Raw genomic sequence first — 16,940 nt, forward strand, 5'->3', positions numbered from 1 at the left:
AGGCCACGTATATTCTATTTCGTTGGAATCGGCACATTCTGTACGTTGATGTTTGCGAATTTTGTCAGTACGCGACAGTTCAAACAGGAGCCCGTACAATCAAGATTTCAAAAATAAAAATCGAGTTAGTTCCTACTTTATTTTCGATCGATTTACTAATGCTTACGCATATGTTTCCTTTCAATATATAAAAATTATAATTACAGGTATATATATATATCTGTACACATATTCGTAAAAGTCGCAGAAGCAGCGTTTCTTCGCAGCAGGTACAATTTATGACTGGTCTGGCAAGTTCGCCCGACGAACGGACGAGGAAAGAAGGATTTTCGAACCATTTTATATTGTACTTTCGAAGAAGAAACAAATCTACACTGTAAACAGTGCACGCTATGATATATGAAACAATTCAAGTCCACGGATCCATTTGTCATCTTTCTTGGCGCACGCACGTTTCGCGAGACAAGCGGGAGCTGTTTTCAAGTTGTGCAATCATACAGTGTAAGAAAAATACAGAGAGGATGTGGTTGAATTTGTTGGTGTAAATTCTTACGATACGGATAAGCCATATATGTACAAGTTTTCTCCTGACCACAGTAAAGAAGTTCATTAAGAAATAGTGACATTAAAACTATATTTCTTTCGCAGTGCATGCACCAGTATGCAAAGCAAATACGCAAATCTCGATTTACAATGCAACAAGTCACCGTATAGTGTTTCTTGTCATTCTTATCTTTATTATCATCATCATTGTTATCACCATTAATACTAATGTTAATATTCTGTATCGTTATCATTATCATTATCATCCTGAATGTTATTACTATCGTTACTATTATACATAATATGTTGCTCCACAAATATACTCGCGCGCTTAATTATTTATACGTCTCTAAATTTATATCATTTTTTCTATTTGTTGGTTGCTGGTTGAAACCCTGAGACTATGATTCTACCGCCACGGCGAATCCATAAACATGACAGAGAGAAAATGCCTGTAAAATCCACTGTCCAACCGACACGTTAAATCTAATTTATAAAACAACGACAAAACACACGCCGCAGGATCAATCAAATCTCTCCTTAACTATTTATAAATTCAAAAATATTTCCATCATCGTATTAACTACGATAGAATCTTAGAAACCAAAAAGCTAAATGGATCTACCAAAACAACTTTAAGATTTTTGGAAATTCATCCACTCGAATGTTTGTGTCTGTTGGGAAATACGTGAGATATTAAGAAAAGATTTAAGAAATGGATCATGAATTTGATGGCACGTGAAAATTCTACATTTGCATCGAAACATAAAGTAACACGCAAGTACGCGATATATAAAAAAAACCTATGGACAGCGTGATTGAAAAACAAAATATTAACACATTTAACAGGAATGGAACTGAAATATGTTTAAATCACGAAACCTAATCGACTTTACTGATATATGACTTTAATACCCCCTATTATGGACGGTATATATAGATAATATTATTATCTGGAATCAAACATTGGTATTAGACAATTTTCTTTGAAATGGACAACGTTCGATGCTATCGACACACGACAAATGCCATTAAAACGTCGACTATTGATTCCCTGACGAATATTCGCATAAACTAAGACAAATAGTTTAACAAAGCATTTCCAACACATATCGAAACAACATTCGACCCAAATTGTTAACCAATAAACAATCAATGTTTGATTCTCTTCCAAAATTTACGACCACGAAAGCAATATAACAAATAACGTGACTTCTTTTATTGTAATTTATAAATTAAAAGAAAGAAAGAAAGAAAGAAAGAGACAGAAAAACCTACGTTGTTAAAAAAAAAAAAAGGGAAGAACATGTAATAAAGAAAACCGAAAAAAAAGCAGGGCAAAAATTCGCCGTGGCTTAGCAGCGATTTTCTTCTTTCTTTTTTTCCTCATCGCATTCGTTGCATTATCTGTTTCGTAGTGAGGAATGAACCGTAATAGGTAATTAAGAAAAACTAATGGAGGAAGGACACGCAATATGTAAGCGTTGCTGCCAACTATTTGCATCGTGTATTTAAATGCAGGAGGTTTAAACAAAGTTTCAAACGGTAGAAGAACAGAGACGAAATATACAAATAAAGAAAACTCAAAGGGGCGTCGCGATCGATTGACCAGTAGAAAAATGTAATCGCATGTCCTGATATTATTGCACTCTGAACGTCACAAGATTACACCGCATTTCAACACTAAAAAGTTTCGAGCGACTCGATCTGCCATTTACCCTAATATTTATTTATAACTTTTCATTAAACAATTTCTTTCTCTCGATAATATCGAATAATCGCGAAATAACAAAAAGCTGATTCAAAAGTCGATAGAAACTTCCGTGTTTCGTTGCGTGTAACCGACAAAGAAAAAACTTCATTAATTTGTTATAAACGGTTTTTCCTCCTTTAGAAATGAGTTTTATGTGTGAGTAGTAGCTCCTATACGATATTACGATTCCTCGCTTCGAAAAAAGCGATATTATGCGCAAGATCCGTGCACAGATCTCGTAACAATAATAACTATTTAGATAATAAAGATCCCTGAATACATACAATATAATATAATATAATAATATAATATAATATATATTCTCCTACGCTCTCTGTGTGGCACGCGCGAATAACATTTCGCAATCATTTCAACAATCAGTTAAATTTTTTTCTGCTTTCCCTAGAACCTGGCAACCTGGCCAAAGGTTCGTTCTCGAAACATCTTTTTCACAGTACCTCGTAAAAAATAGCGTGACGCTAATTAGAGAACGATCCAGCCATTCTTTCGCTTTCCTTGTTCACTGTTCACAGCTCTGTTCATGTAATTGGTTCAATTTGTACAACAGCGCATACTAAATTCATTCGCTGAACTATAACTATGGATGTTCAATGCAGTACACACATCGATTTACATTTATCGATCTTTACACTTAATGGTATTAAAATGTGCAATTACTCTATATAAAATGGCATATATCATTTTATTTCGACGCTCTTAAACATACACGCTTCGCGTTCCTCTAATTTCAAATTGACTGGATTTTTTTCAGAGAAAAGACATAACTAAAATAAGATCCGAATCGGAGCTACATGTAATTTTGATTGAGTTGGTAGTATTTGGTAACACGATGCTAACTCTATAACGTCAAACACCCACAGTTAGTACATTTGCATTGCATTTCTACGATATCACCAGCTCGGTGATCATGTCACGATCATACGTAAATGAAAACGTTTTAGTTATTTGGTAGGTTCTTCTGTCTGGCGACAGGTTTTCGTAAACTATCCTAAAATGAGAGCTCCGGAAAAGCATCTCGTATCTTGTACTACGTATGCTATCCTGAAATAACATTGTTTTTTTCTTTTTTTCTTTGTACCTGTAAAAGGGGTACTCGAAAAGGAAAGTTTGGTTATTTCGACGAAACAATGTACCTGACATCTTAATGTGTTTCGCGAATTTTGATGACCGGTGGAATCACTGGCCAAAGCTCTACGCTCCAATACTTTTCACATTTGAAAAATAAAGCCTTTTCTTTCTTACGAGTCTTTCTCTTACAGAAAACAAATAAAACTGCACATCTCCGTTTCTTTTCGTTTTTCACTATCACTCACCATCTTTCGTTTATACTTATAGGGACGTACCCTACTCACTCATGACTCACTTATAACTATAACACTGCTAACATCGAATAACAGCGATTTTGTCAAGTCCTTGATACAGATATTGTTGAGTTCAAGTTGATATTTCATCGATAATAAGCAGCTTCTAACATTTCTACGAACAGCTTGTTCATTGGTACTTTTCCCGTTCGATAAACACTAGACCAAAATCTTCTAACAATTCCATCAACCTGCCTGAGACTGGGCAACACTAGGAACATATTTTGAGTGGCACGAAGCGCTTGTCCTGGTCTTACTGTCGCCATACAGTCTGATAGGGAATTTAGAATAGAATCTCGGAAACGATATAGCGCTTGTGGTTCATCTGATCTCGCATCACTGTTTGCTAATATCAATGCTTTCAAGACGTAATATTCTTCTCTCGTTAAACCCAATCTTTGAAGCCTTTCTACGATTTGGATACACTGTTGAGAAACAAATAATACATATAGAAACGTATATACATGTAAAAGGTAACAAAGTACACGATGAATCGAAATCATTGAAATAATTAAACGATACTCACGTGCGTGTATAGCTCTGTACAATGGCATTCGCGTGCAAGTCGTTCGTCAAGGGTAAAATCTTGGGCAAACCTTAATCTACCATTATTTGGCATGCTCCTCCATGCGAGACTAAACGTCAATATCTCTGCCCACGTACTTTGCAGAAGTCGCATTTGATCGTTTAATGCTAAACTACTGAATCCAGGAATCTGCTTTGCCCAACCTTTGAGCAAAGAATTCTCAATTACTGATCGATTAAATATAACTTTATGCTAATAGAAAAATTGACATTATATTATTACCAATTATTCCGACCAGTTCCCGATCGTATAAGTCAGATAATTGTCCAAGTATTCTTTGATCTGTGTCAAGAGTATGAGAGATATTGGACACTTGTAGCATGTCGGGTTCACAAGCAGCCAAAGCTTCCAGCATTTTATTATCTACCAATAAATTAGAAAATTTACCATTTGAACATTCACATATTGAATATTTATGTTTGCATATAAGATGGTTTCATGTCAGGATGAAAAAAATCTACCAACGAATCAAAGTAGCGGACTCGAGTAAATAAAGAGAAAGGACCCGATAGCTTACTTATTATTTCGTTAGAAGCTGCTGTTGCTATGTTTGCTAAAAAGAATAAAATCAAAGATTTAATCGTATTTGCGAGATATGGAACTGTACGTGTTCTATATTGATACGATTGCGATCGAAACATGATATTTATATCAGCAAGAATTATGAAAAAATCACCTTCCAACGGAGCTGTCTTCACCGGCGTATAAGGATCGGTGGATCTTCTATATTTTTGTCTCCCTCCTCGAACACGATCCAATCGCACTCCTTCCTTCAACATGCCTTGTCTAAGGCACTTTTGAAACCTACACGCCTGGCACGCTTTTCTCCTGCGCTTGTTTATTTCGCATTCGCCGTTCGCCGGACACGTGTATTCGATGTTGCCTGTGAAATTACTCGCTATTTTATTGTAATATACATGGTTCTCATCCAGGTAGCACCAATATTAGTTTTATGAATATATGCGTTTTAGGATAGTAACATATGCATATAGATAATTAAAATACTTCGATGTCTACAGATAGTAGAGAAACAAGAAAATCGTATCACTGGAATTATAATTATAATCCTGTGGTGCTACCTGGAAAATTCTTCAGAAGGAGATATCTGTAATCGCGAAGGAACTCTTCTTACCTTGTATGGTTCTCTTAAAGAAAGCTTTACACGCTTCGCAAGACGCTACCCCATAATGAAATCCACTCGCTACGTCTCCGCATACTAGACAAAGCCTTCTAGGCATCATGTCTTCTTCTTTAACACCTTCCTAAATAAAACGACATGGTGAGTCTAACTCAGAGATTACAAAAGAGCTTCCAAAGAAAGAAAAAATGCAAGGACTTCTGCTATAGTTAGGACGGTATAGTGTATGTACCTCTGGTGTTCCTAAAGGCTGCGTGGTTGACGAACAATGGTGCATTTCCGGACTACCAGGACTACCTTCGCCTCCTCCATAATCGGCTGGTACTTCTATTTTGCTACAAATGACCTAAAATATTAAAGAAGTTACTCAACATCGACCATTTTGTAGAACTACGTATCATCTACCTCAAGTTATTTTACATTTTCGATTAGTCTCACGAATCACAATGTTTTCAACCCTAAAAACTACATGTCCGAAATACCTCTTGATGTTGAAGCGTAGTGGTCGGTGAACAAACTTGATAATTTTGCGTAGGCGTTGTAGGATTCTCAATTTCTTGTTTAATGTTCGCCATGGTCCTATTATTTCCAATCATATTTTCGGTGCCGCCACCGGGCATCATGCAAACCTAAAGCAATCAACAGAACATCTTACAATCTCGCACGTATCCTCCTCTCCTATCTGTCCCCTATAACACAGACTGATGGGCGTTCGCTTTTAAGCAAACCGTAGCAAATGCCGAAAAGCAGAAGAGACAGCCTGCTCTGCAGTCGGCTGCACTTTTTTTCTGTTGCTATTTTTAAGCGCGACCAACGCCTCAAGCATTTTTAGAATTGACTTCAGAAAATTCGCGATACGTAGCATCGATGTTCTCGGAATATCAACTCCTTTATTTCTTAATGTAATCTTATAATTATACAGCGAGCTTATACTTTCTGTTTATCTGCATCCTGCATCTTTCGATGATCTGGTAACGATACGAGAACTAGAAATCGTTGTTCCATCGACGCAATCGGATAATTTATGAAAAAGGGTAAAACGAGTCATATGAATAACTTAATGAGAAGAAAGGTATCCTTAAAGAAACAGTGGGGTAAAACGATAGTGAACAAAGTAACGGTGAAAGGATTGCGTAAGCCTGCTGCTCCTCTTCCGCCCTCCTGCCCTCGGTATCGTATATTAAATGCACGCAGAAAGGGGGTCGAGGGGCAAAGGAAGGAGCGCGGAGTATCTGGTTAGCCTTGAACTTGACTTTTCTGCGAGATGCAGTTACGATCGTTTGCGAGAGCTTGGGACGCACGTCTGGAGATTTATACGCTATCCAGCCACGATCTCTCTCTCTTCCTCTCTCCCTCTCTCCCTCACTCTCTCTCACAAGATAAGCAGATACCTTATCATTGCAACGTGATAATTTTCGATATCGATATCATTCGCTCGATTTTAATTTCGAGTGGGTCGCCGTGTAACCACTCAACAAACGAATAACGGAGAAAGACACTCGAGCCGAACGCGGGATGCAGATTTTATTAGACCACCGCTCGTATTAATGCCGAGTTGGTCAAAAGCTTTTTCCGATTGCACTCCAATTTAACCGACAGTTTATTTCAACGGCAGAAATCGATAAAGATCAAGAATTGTTAATCGTATGGCGAGCGAGGGGCAGACGGGAAAAAAGGAAAAACGATAGCGAGAGATTAGAAAAGGAAAGAAAAGAACGAGGCATCGAAGTATGTGGTTAACCTCGAACTTGACTAGTCGTGCGAAGTGCTTCACGTGTGCGACGCGACGTGCACATCTCCCACGTTTAGATTAATGAAATAAAAACCGACACGGTGCGCGGAACACTCAACCACGATACATAATGACGACCATGACGAAACGACAGCGATACGACTCCCCTCGAGTTACGAGCGATTCGTCAGAATTGAAAAACACGTTGCAACGAAACAATAGGGGGGGGGGGGAAGAAAAAACAGACGTGATCGAAAAGAGGAAAGTTTCAAGAGACAAAGAAGAAAAAGATTGAGGTTGCATAAGCGTCAGCTCGATTCGTCTCTATCGAACTACGAAGCCTACGAGTCATCGGCGATTCTCGATTTTCTCACATTCTTCGGATCGCTCCATAATCCGTTCGATTAAACAGTTACCAAAACGCAGACGGAAGGAAAGAACATGGAATGAAAAAAGAAAGAGAGAAACGAGAGTATCGCGATATCTGGTTAGCCTTGAACTTGACTTTTCTGTGGGAGAAGCGGCCACGTTCGCGAAGGCCGCAGAACCGCGCCAAGCCAATACACAATTTTAGACGCCGAACTCCGACGGAAACAACCGACTTCGCCGACCTTGAGTCCCTCTGTCTGAGTCTCTCCTCTCTTTCTTCCTCTCTCTGTCTCACACTGTTTCCCTTTCTCTATCCAAGTCACGTTAGCTTCTCGCTCTCTTCCTCGCGACAACACTACTGCTCTCTTTATCTATCTTGCTCGGTTTCAGCTTCCTCGTATTCGGATACCCTCGTGCACGTCGATCCGCTCGTTCTCCCGTTTCCTTCTGTTTTCGCACAGCTTCTGACAAGTCTGCACGTGGAATTCTAACAATAAATCCGGACTAAATCGAGCTGGGTAAAAATTCACAGGCTTTTAATTCCTTTGCAACCGCGGTGTCTCTCTAGTGATCATCCTGCTCGATAAAATCAATGATTTTCTCGTTGAATACTTAAAACCCGCATACCCTGAAATTTGCACGAAATCGTTGACTATATTACTTCATTCTGCGTAAGTGATATTCGCATGTGTAACGCGTCAGAGGATCAAGGTCGTTAATTATTCCGTTTGACAGAGGTTTTCGTGCCTTTTCGCATATATACATACGCACGCAACTAAGAAAAAAAGAAAAGGCAAGAGAAAAAGAAAACGAAGCCTTTAATCGGGCATCCATTTTTAGAGGAAGCCATGACCTGAATATCGATTGCACCGGCTAGTCGTAATTTTATTTCTATCGCAATAACTCGGCTTAATTACGATCAAACGTGTCTTCGTAACGATCGCCATTCATTGTTTAACCATATTCAAAAACCGTCTTTCTGATCATTTTTAAACAAAAAATCAAATATAAAATATAATTCTGACACGGCGGAAGTCTACACATATATAAGTATGGAATTGTGGTTGCTGATTTGAAATCGAAGCCACTATATGGGCATCAAAATTCTCGAGGTACGCACGAGACCAGTCCAACTTCTTTTTAAACGAGCTGATTATGTAAGCGAGAAAAAGTCTAGGTGGCAGAAGCGAGACAAATAAAAAGAAGTCGTTGGTTGCAGTTGTGATCGCTTTATTTTAAGTCATGCTCCTCGATCACGAGTCCTTGTTGCAAATTAGATCGTCTCATTTGTGCCAACATTGAAAAAATGACATCGATCATCGCGTTTTATACAAATTGTCACATGTTCGTCGTTCATTCCGCTTCTATAGAAACGTACTTATATACGTATATATGGAAGTAGGTACGTAGGTACGGAAGATACGTACGAACTAATTGGAATTTCGTAGAATCATGTTACCACTATCGAGTACCGCTAAACTCGAATGAAACTCCATTCGGTTTGAGTTAGGTTTCGATTCGTACGTATAACATTTGTGTTACATTATTTGCTCCCGATATTCTGCACCTATTGCAAATATTACATACTACCTTTACGTATGGTACTTAATGGTATTTCGAATCGAGCGATAAGAGATACATCAGCTCGTACGAATCGTTGATAAACGACTCAACGACAAACATTTTGACCGATCGGCCGAAGGCTAGATCACGCCTAATTTTTTGCGAAACGATACTCTGTCGTTGAACGGAAATCTTCCCAGATTACGCAATCTTCTCTCGATAACTCGAGACTCCTGCACAAGATCGAAGACGATTGAAAGGAACCGGACACCATCTTATTTTCTAGAGTTACGACGAATGTTTATTTCCTGCGGATAAATTTCCGATAAAAGAAAAGCGTCGCGACGTACTTATATATATATCGTATGCTCGCGATTTTGCAACAAGTCGATCGCGGTGACCCTGAATTATTACAATACTCACGAAGTAGCGATATCGTGGCTATATACAGGTGGATACAGAATTAGAAGTAGAGAGAACAAATCGATATCTCGAGGATGAAGACCCTGGGTCGCGGTCAAGGCCAAAGCTTCGGTAACAACCATGTTCCGATTTCGCGGCAAGTTTAGCCAATAAAAAATAAGACAATAACGAGTCGCTATAATAACATTAGGATTATCGCTGGACTAATTTTAGAACTACGCTCTTTCACTTTTCGAGTCTCTGCTCTCTACCTTCACCAACGATTCGGGGAATTGCTTCTCCCTGTTTTGTCTGTAACCTTCCAACGTAAATTTCTCCGCGCAACAAAAATTACTAAACGTCCTTCTTTCTACATATTTTTACATACGTACGTACTCCGATAAAATTTAGTCTCTGAATTATCTGGTGAAAATTCTAAACGCGTTCGAGATTCGCGAATTACCAACAAATGTACTTCATGGTCAACTGATTTCAATAAACAAGGAAAGAAAAAAATAACGGAAATCACGTTGCACGAACGTGTGGTTTTCTCGAAGTAGAAATCACACATACGAGAATTCATTTCGCGCATTGTCCAAGGTTATGGCTGACCCAGCTCTGAGATGACGTCACCGACGTGTCTCGTAGCCTGAAAACTCCAACGCTCCCCACTCGAACCGAGTTCCGAAAGCTGATGATTACCCAGCTTGTTTCTTACCAAACCAGACGACGCATCATCGCCACGACCCGCGCGACCAATCACCGATCACGGTAGCCTATCGACAGGCGCCTAACCATACCTGGCATCCATGATTTCGCATCGTCGATCAACCGAGTTTTGAACGTTCTTTACGAATAATTACGATTGTACTGCCAGATCTGCCCTATAGATATATTACCGGCCCCCTATCAACGCTTGCCTTTCGAGTATTTCATCTTGACGCTCCGTCAGATCAGTGTGTCGCTGTCATCGATCGATATAACCTTTAATGTTCATCAACGTGAATACGTTTTAAGAAAATATTTGTTTAGTCGTCAAATGTCGTGACTATATATAGATGCGTATTTTACACATTGCAAAAGATAAGTGTAAAACTTTCCCTTACGAGTATACATAAGTTGAATGTCGATGAACGCGCAAGTGCATGCCGCACGTAATTTCGTGGCGTGTACGGTAACCGAGATACGAAGAGAGAGAATTAAGGCGATGCAAGATCTTTGTAGCTAGTGCACATATATCAAGACACTACCTCGAGTACAAAAACACATGGTTTCTTGTAAAGTTGTCTGATGACGGAGCTACTCGAACGTGCCTTTTCTTTTCCTTCAACGCGGTTAGCATGAATCCCTAGCCCGCCATACGAAAGCATTTATCACCATAAACAAACGAAAACCAATGATCTCTAAGCTACAATTTAATAAAAATAGCTTGAAAGAGAACCGCGAAATAAAAAAATATACGTCTGCCACGTTAGGAATTCATAAAAATTCGAGGATCATACTTCAGCGGTCGAGCCATCGACTTAGAACGGTTTGAAAACTTCTCTAACATAAAGTAAGAACTCAGAGAGTCCGAAAATACCTACTGACGCATCCTCGTGACGAATATATATTTTTTTTTTATTAACTTTCCAGCAGCCTCCCTTCTACCAAACTTCCTACGTTGGAATCCACAATTTTATTTCCGTTGCAGTGTCAGCTTAACTCGATCCATCGATTCTCTGTATGCGTCACGTGCAATCGAACTCGAAATTTCGGGGAGATTGTCTTTCGCAAACATTACGAGAGATAAAATCGGCCAATATTTATTCCCCTGAAAGAGAGTGCCTTTTATCAAAATCGGTATCGACCAAGTTCAAGAACGTGTCGATACCAATATGTCTCGGTCCGTGCGTTGATCGAAATGCTAAGTATAATAAATTCAAAGGTGAAAGCAGCAATCCGATGTACCTATTAAGCTTCACGCACATGGAATTGCGTAAGACTTAATCGCATGGGTATAGATGTATATGAGATCGTTTTATAATACGTTTAAATAGTTAAATACGTATGAATCGCTAAATATATATACACCATTATGAAATTATTATGATTTCTACAGAAAGAGAGAAATAATTTTGCAAGCAAATATCGTTGAAAATGATTGAGGAAAATATATATAGTTACATATATGTAACGATAAATGTAGGAAATCTTCGTTATCGATAAAGTATAGAGAAGTCATCTTTGAACGAACACGTCGATACTGAAGTGAATTTTAAATGAAATTAACGCAGAAAAATTCGAAAAATTTTTGGATGAATCAGAATGCCTGAACAGGTTGACATAAAGTTATTTTTATTATGCTTGCTATCGTCGAAAATCGTTTGTGCGTATCAGACCGCGTAAAAGCCAATTATCGCGAAACAATTGAAACGATTTTAAATGGAGCACGAGATAATTGTTACGCGTTCTTCTCAATGTTTCAAGAATAACCAAATTATCTATATCTTTTTTCTTTTGAAATTAGCGTCATCGTTAACATCGTCTTTTGAGCTTTATTAATCATTATCCATAACACTCGCTGTCCTAAATTTTAAAAAATTTGCAGATATACAACAAGAATTAAATGAAATTCTGAGAAACGACCAAAAACCACAGTTGTGAAAAAGTATTTGGTAAAAGCTTCTCGACTAAGGTCATACGATTTAGGTGTTTCATTGCCATCAAAATAAACAACTTTTTCATGACAACGTTCACACACATATACCTCTTGGGTGGAATCGTGTAAAATATTTCCAGCTACGCTCATACAGTATCTCGAGATTTATTCAAATATTTTACCCATATCACGGTAAACCATTTAATTTAAAGGAATCGTTGCTCCAATTATTAATTAACGGAAAGAGAAGATTACAGCATTGAAGTAATCACGAATCAACGGTAACGTTGGCAAAAACGGCAGGCGTGGAAAAATGATCTGTGAGTTACAGGATAGATTATCTAACAGACACGTCGTAACGTAATAACCGAGTTGTCGCTAAAGCTGACTGACAGTATGCGACGAAGATAACATATATGTAATGTATCCTTATTGTATCGGAAAACAAGCGAGTTTGAACATGCCGCGAATGTAATCGCCGCAATCTACGTGAAAAAAACATTAAATTCATGCACATCAAATTCAAAAGAAAAACGAAAATTTTTGAGACAGCAAGAATCATAGTATTTTTACAAACTTTGACTAGAGCAGACGAGCTATCGCGATATACAATTTACAATTCTGCGAAATAAATGTATTAAATGAATTTTAAACATTCTTATTCTGAAACGATCAAAACTTTGTTCCGTATTTGATCGAAGGGATTAACGGAAAGCAATAGAGAACGCGCGCGCAGCAACGTAAACAAAGCCACGAGATCGAACGAGAAGAAGAAAGAGGTTATGTATCGACAACACCTACCACATCGTACATCCATGCATCCATGATCGTCGGTTCTATCCAAATGGCGCTAGGATGCTGGGCTTTTATTTTCCTCTTACGCTTTTGTAAGAAAAAATGAACGAAAAGCAAAAATGATCACGATGCTTAAGATCCGAACACTCATGAAGAACACGAATAAGCACATGCACGACGTACTTATGTACACAGCATCCCCCTACCACGACGTTGACGGCACGACGAGCCGTACGCGACTGACGGCAATTCAGACGATACGGTATTACACGGAGCCAGCCGATCCTAATACTGGGCGCCACAAATCCACGAAACATATATTTCTCATTCTAATTACTTTATTGCTTAACAATTTAACTGAATTTTTGGACAATCTACAAATTATCTTGTCCAATTAATTAATACATGTTCGATCTTATGTTCCAATTTCATATTCAGAATAATGTTTTATGAATGGAAAAACCGAGCATTTCAAACATCTCTCTGATTTATTATTGTCATTGATAGATCGAATAAGCTTCTCCGGGTCACCAAAGCATACTTATATTTGCCAATTAGATAGACAGATTAGATTAGTATAAAAAAAGTTAAACGTAGATTTAAAATTGCCCACTATTCATACAACAAATGTGAGATTTTTCAAGCTGATTCAGTACAAGTTACTGCTTTCAAAGTATCCCATAGCAAACTGTTCGCACTCGGAGACTTCACGGAATTAGATCGGACCATATTTATCGATGATAAAATCATCGACCACTCCAATCTAAAACACAACTGTTACCATGTTGGACAAATACAAACGAAACATTACCGTGAACATTATCATGGTCATGACAATCGGTCATTAACTCTTGGCCTTAAAGTTACTTTTAAATCACGTCTTTCGACAATTGAATCTTCTCCTTCGATGTTCCAGATACAATGAGGAAAGAGTGAATCGATTTGCAAGGGCAAGATGTTAATCGAACGAACGATTCCATGATTGGGAGAAATTTCTATGATTCATCAAGGGTGTGTATGAAAATGAAGAGACTCTTTGAGAATATATAAACGAAGAAAGAGCGTATGAAGTGACATTGCGTAGACGTAGGAGCCAATTGAATTTTCAGACGACTAGGTAGATCGATCGAGCCCCAAAACACTCCCTTTACCCCCATGGTCGAAACAGTCCCATGCTCGGCCTAAGTTGATACGTTACTGGCGTTATGCGTGCTACGTGTATATCACGATGGAAGGGTGAGAATGGGTGGGAGGCGGGGGCGGTGGCTGTGGGTATGACGGCGGTGGCAGTGGTTGTAGCGGTGGTAGCGATGGTGTCGCGCGGCAGCAGTGGTGGCACTGGAGGCGGCGGTTGCTCCACAGCAGAGGCAAGGAGGGAAAGGAAAGTAGCTGGTGGCCTTGAACTTGACTGCCGCCGTTTTTGCGCACAGCCGTCGCCCGCCCAAGACAGCCCACCAGCGTAGACTCTCGAATTTTCATGTGCCCGATACCGTTATCCACTTCCCCAAAAATTCACCGACTTATCGAATTTATTTTTTAACCAATCGTTCTACATGCTACGTAGTTCTACAACGTTATACGTTATTTTATCTCTTTTTGTTACATCGCATATTTTGCTGTGTTTATCCCCGCAAAAAAGTCAGATGGCTAACAAAACAATCGAGGAACCAAACATAGAAAGAATTAGAATGTAAACAAGGGAATATAGCTTAAATACTAAAACTAAAAGTTATGCCTTGGCAATTTATCTTATAACGATAATGAAGTTTTGTTTTCTTTCTATGTACTTGATGGTGGAAAATGAAAATTGTACTTTGCCTATCGCATCGTCATTGAATCTGATTTCATTGAATCAGTAGGCAGAGTGTATAATTTATCGAAGTATCTCACGAAGAGTTAAGAGTATTTTAAAGAGGAAATCTTATAGTGACTAATCGAATTACGTTTTGTTACTCTTTATAGCGAATCAAATAAAAGAAAATAAAATATGTGTAAATCAATCTATTGTTTGTATTTATATCCAACTCGTGTGTATAACATTATGATACAACTATTGTCTGACGACTGTTTTTAAACAGATTACCCGTAATAAGAATTATTACGCAACGATGCAGCGTGCATTTTCAACATTTCCCGTACACTCGATGCGAGAAGTTATCGTGGTAGCCATCGAAAGATTTACATCAAATACGTACACATCGCGCTTACAACTAACTTTTCAATAAGAAAGCGTTAAGAGTATGAAAGGAAATATTTCCATAATAAAAAAAAATATGCATCCCAAGAACACATGTGTTCTCTAGAATTAATAGAGGAGTGAAAATAAAAAATAGAACCTATGTCAATGAAAGCGACTGGTAAAAGTATGTATAATCAGGGTTGAGGTAGGTAGACTTCAAACTAACCGGATCGATATGGCACTCTCGCTTTCTCATGTTCTCAATATGTATTGTATCGTATCTATGATACTTTGAGCCAATTCCAGTACCTTTCCTCAAATCCATTATAATCTGCACTGATTGTTTTACAAATAAGATTTATATTAAAAGACACTATATACATTTTCAACATCATTTCTAAGATTACTATCTTTTTAACAAGTTCTGTTATGTAAATTTAGAAACTGTTCAAAATTGTATAATGAAAATAATATTGACCCAGAGACACGAGTTTCATTCAATTTCTTTTCTGCGTAAAATATAATGAAAATTAATTTCTTATACACAAATATATGTATCTTACAACTTGACAACATATAAAACTTACATATTCAACAATTATTCCTTCTCATGCATAATTGAGCCACAATAAATTTTATTTAAGTGTTTATAAATAAATCAGCCATAGCAATAATATCATTTTTACGTAATGTTACCTTCAAAAACAAAATTATAAACAGTCGGTAATAAAGAAATTTCTGATTTCATCCGTCGGTATCATTTTAAGCATTTAAACACTGACAACATACTAAATCAATATCATATTTTCCATTATAATTATTTTTATATATAAATATATATATATATATATATATATATATATATATATAATTAACGTTTACATCTAATAAACCAAATATGTATAATATATTATAATAAAATAATTAACAGTATTAATTATAGAATTAAAAATTTTCCATATACATTACTTACAAATTGAACGTATTTTATGTCAAACATATTTCTAAGAATGTTGAAACTCCCAAAACAAATACAGGATATTTAATTTAAAAATTGTATTAAACGATAATATTTTTTAATGCATATGCGTACCTTTTAAATAACATTAAATTTAGTTATTCTTATAATACAATAATACGCAACAAAGTCCACATACTTTTTTATTTAAAATATAATTCATTTCTGCAAATACAAGATATGTAATATGTATTCACTTAATAAAATTATCAATTTTAATTTTATAACTAGAAGAAAACAGTATTGTATCACTAAATATTGGGACACTGATTTAAAGATGACAAATACGATACAAGGAGGGTATCATATTCTTATTATCATCACATGCTTAATTTCATAACTCTCGTTTTTTTTGGACGAAAAAATCAAGGCCATAACAGTAATTGTTAAACCCGCACAGTTAATTTGATGATCAAAAATAAATTAGAAAAGAAGACTTATAAAATTGTAAGTCGTATCATATATATAATTAATTAGCCAAGATCAATTTAAAAGTAAAATGCAAGCAGGATATAATTGCAAAAAATACAATACACACAGCAAAATGTAAACGAATTTGTAACAAAGATGGCGGAACAAAATTTGGCAGATAGTTGATACCTAGTTATCGTTTTTGTTTCTGCAAAAATACATCGCAAAAAGAAAAGCAAATGCAACAAGTAATTGAACAACTTACCTCAGTACTCATGTACGCTTCCGTATTTCCATCAGAGGTTGAACATTTTCAATCACAAGAAAAATATTGGAGCAATGGCCGATTCCACAACTCACTAGAAGCAGAAAACTCAATGGCTCAGATTGTTGTTCGTGTGGCGCCATCGTACGTTTACGACGCAGAC

At 37.2% G+C, this 16,940-nt stretch overlaps 1 protein-coding gene and 1 long non-coding RNA gene across 6 annotated transcripts; both read right to left on the minus strand.

Moving 5' to 3' along the window:
• Positions 1 to 120: 120 nt before the first annotated feature.
• LOC132913044 (steroid hormone receptor ERR1) lies at positions 121 to 16,907 on the minus strand. 5 transcript variants are annotated; one of them, XM_060970974.1, is made up of 9 exons: positions 16,778 to 16,907; positions 5,885 to 6,031; positions 5,635 to 5,748; positions 5,397 to 5,526; positions 4,941 to 5,162; positions 4,782 to 4,817; positions 4,487 to 4,627; positions 4,205 to 4,407; positions 121 to 4,103 (listed from the first exon to the last, which is right to left on the minus strand). In XM_060970974.1, the coding sequence occupies exons 1-9, from the start codon at positions 16,787 to 16,789 to the stop codon at positions 3,765 to 3,767; spliced, it is 1,344 nt and encodes a 447-aa protein (XP_060826957.1). In that variant the 5' UTR covers positions 16,790 to 16,907; the 3' UTR covers positions 121 to 3,764. The 5 variants fall into 5 exon arrangements, with proteins under 5 accessions (XP_060826957.1, XP_060826956.1, XP_060826959.1 ...); XM_060970973.1 differs by lacking the exon at positions 16,778 to 16,907 and adding an exon at positions 12,911 to 13,114; XM_060970976.1 differs by lacking the exon at positions 16,778 to 16,907 and adding an exon at positions 12,911 to 13,110 and having other exon boundaries at positions 4,941 to 5,147.
• On the minus strand, positions 8,717 to 11,580 carry LOC132913076 (uncharacterized). Its single transcript, XR_009659322.1, has 2 exons — positions 9,490 to 11,580; positions 8,717 to 9,374 (listed from the first exon to the last, which is right to left on the minus strand). It is a non-coding gene; the product is annotated as an uncharacterized LOC132913076 (long non-coding RNA).
• Positions 16,908 to 16,940: the final 33 nt, after the last annotated feature.

Source organism: Bombus pascuorum, chromosome 12 (genome assembly GCF_905332965.1).
Source record: "Bombus pascuorum chromosome 12, iyBomPasc1.1, whole genome shotgun sequence".
Taxonomy (NCBI): Eukaryota; Metazoa; Arthropoda; class Insecta; order Hymenoptera; family Apidae; genus Bombus; species Bombus pascuorum.

What these genes read in the sequence shown, in the direction of transcription:
- LOC132913044 (XM_060970973.1), bottom strand. Translation starts at nt 12,934, where the DNA reads ATGGATGCATGGATGTACGATGTG. An exon ending in AGCCTTTAGGAACACCAGAG is followed by an intron (nt 5,527 to 5,634) that starts GTACATACACTA and finishes CGTTTTATTTAG; the next exon opens with GAAGGTGTTAAAGAAGAAGA. An exon ending in GTACAGAGCTATACACGCAC is followed by an intron (nt 4,104 to 4,204) that starts GTGAGTATCGTT and finishes GTTTCTCAACAG; the next exon opens with TGTATCCAAATCGTAGAAAG.